The following is a 2,346-nucleotide window of genomic DNA, read 5'->3' as shown; positions in this document are numbered from 1 at the left end:
TGAGTTTTTTATTTTTTTTTAACATAGTGGCTCAGAGGTGAGCTGTGGACGGAAGTGTGGGAGAGAAACAAGAATGAGTTGCTAAAGATGGAGAGAGATAGAGACAGCGGAGGAGAAATCCCATGCTCGCTCACTCCCACACCTTTTTTTTTTCATTTGCTGTGTTCTGGCTCTGATTTTTCACTCTGCAGCAGTCTGACTCCAGCAGGCACCACGGTTTCCTCAGCGCTTCACTCCTCAAAGATCTCTTTTAGAATTTTATTCTCTCTTTTTTTGAATTCAGCAGAATTTCTTTTTTTCTCGGGGGGATAAATCGACACTCCCCACCTGCCAGTGGGAAAAAATAACTTTTCTTTTCTCCCCTCTGAGCTCAGACATGAGGGGGGAACCCTGTTGAGTTTATTCTCTTCTCCTGACATCTCTCCAAATCTAAATTTGGATGGTTTACCAAATGGACTGAGATGTAGATTCAACTTGTTTTTTTTYCCCAAGAGGCCTTTGAGGTATTTATTTTTAAGTCTTTAAATTAATCTCCCTCACATGCCACTATGTTTGCCAGGATCTTCATCCCCAAGAAGCACCGGCAGCGCTTCGACGAGTCCGTCTCTCAGAACGTGATCAACAGGCTCTGCCGCAGCAAAAGCATCAGCGAGCCGCAGGGCAGGATCCGGCGCAGTCGGAGCGAGGATCACTCGGACCGCCGCCACGGGTCCAAACGGGCCAGCTCCGTGCCCAGGGACGGAGGGGAACCGGGAGGGGAACCCGGAGGGAGAGGAGAAGCGGAGAAAGACCGAGGGGTGAGGAAGTCCGTCTCCGGAATACCCACGCATCCCCCCCTCGGACCCAATCAGAGGTGAGGGCCAACCTCTTTGTTTTTAGGATTTATTTGTTGCTGTTTKAGTGTGTGTCTGTTAGCAAAATATCTCACGACCCACATAAAGGATTTTAATGAAACTTGCAGAAACTAATCATTGGATTTAAATTCTGGAGTCAACCTGAGTTAAGATGACTGAACACAAAAACACCAACGCTAAACTAATTATGTAACATTCTTATAGAAATTTTTGTCATTGACTATTTAGAGTCAGCTCCGTCTGTCTGTTAGCAAAATATCTCATAATCTATTGGGCCAATTAAATTTAAATTCCAAACAAAAATGTCTAAAATGCAGTTTTACAATTATTGAGCTAACATTTGGTGTGGTAGTAGCTGAGAGTCATTGACAACACATGTTCTCTRTTGGCTCCACTTGTTGAGCAAGATGCTTAAAACTTTAGCATTAAATGTTGGATTCAACCATGTTTGTCTGTTAGCAAAATATCTCAGGAACCACTGAACAGGTTTTTATTTTTTATAAAACTTTCAGGAAATATTCATTAATCAGTAACTGTGTCCGAACTCAGGGGCTGCATCCTTCAGAGGCTGAATTTGTCAGCCGCGTACATCACTGCGCCATGCCGAAGGCTGTCCAAATTCAAATACTTTTCCGATTGCGGCCCACAAATGCATCCTCCTTGCCGCTCCTTCCTGGCCCACCCTATCCCAAGATGCATTGTGGGTCGACTTGATGAAAGCAGGAGACGAGACCGTCCAAATTCACAGACACTTTCTTCCTGCCTTTGTAGTCGACAAAGGATGCGGCCCACCTGAACCGGGTAGGCTGGGWTCTTTGAAGGATGCAGCCCCTGAATTTGGACACAGCCTCCTTTTCAAACTGTCTTAACTTTTGGAGTTGATCCTATTCAAGATGGCTGCCACAGCTAATCAATACTAAAATGGCTATAATTTATGGATATAACTAACATTTCATATGATAGAAGCTGGAAGTTTTTATCAACTAGCAAAGTGTTTAAAAATGTTTAAGAAAGAGACACGTTTTGTTTCCTTTCTTTTAAAGCTTCTGCTCTTCTTGTTGCACGTCACTTATTACACATTAAATCAGTTTTTGTGTGTTTTCTCTACAATTTAGGACTGAAAAAACACAGATTTAGCTTTTAAAAATCACACATTTCAGCCTCTCTAAAAGTAAAAGACTCCATTGTCTCCATTCTCACTGATCATTCACCATCTGCTGCTCGTCCTCCGCCTACAAACATGCTGATTACACAGCTGTCCAATTAATGACACCACAATGGACGTACAGGATCACAGGAGCGGCRGTGTACTCCCACACAGAGCTGATGGACTAAACCAGAACCTGTCTTCCTCTGTAAGAGGGAGAAAACCTTTAGCTGCCTGAGTGAACAATGATAGGAGGTGATGTTACCAGAGCTACAAGGAGGCAGGGACGGATGATGACAGAGGTGGAGAGAGAAAGAAAGAAAGAAAGAAAGAAAGAAAGAAAGA

At 43.5% G+C, this 2,346-nt stretch overlaps 1 protein-coding gene across 2 annotated transcripts in view; it reads left to right on the top strand.

Annotated features, from left to right (window-relative positions):
• The first annotated feature begins 548 nt into the window (after positions 1 to 548).
• The window catches only part of LOC106525148 (delphilin), a 37,855-nt gene continuing 36,057 nt past the window's right edge, over positions 549 to 2,346 (top strand). For both annotated transcript variants that reach the window (XM_014019273.1, XM_014019272.1), the window contains exon 1: positions 549 to 853. In XM_014019273.1, the coding sequence (XP_013874727.1) occupies positions 549 to 853 (305 nt within the window). The remainder of the gene's footprint in view (positions 854 to 2,346) is intronic.

Source organism: Austrofundulus limnaeus, unplaced genomic scaffold (assembly GCF_001266775.1).
Source record: "Austrofundulus limnaeus strain Quisiro unplaced genomic scaffold, Austrofundulus_limnaeus-1.0 Scaffold215, whole genome shotgun sequence".
Classification (NCBI taxonomy): domain Eukaryota; kingdom Metazoa; phylum Chordata; class Actinopteri; order Cyprinodontiformes; family Rivulidae; genus Austrofundulus; species Austrofundulus limnaeus.
The sequence above is the reverse complement of the archived record's forward strand: the minus strand, read 5'-3'. Positions and strand labels throughout refer to the sequence as shown.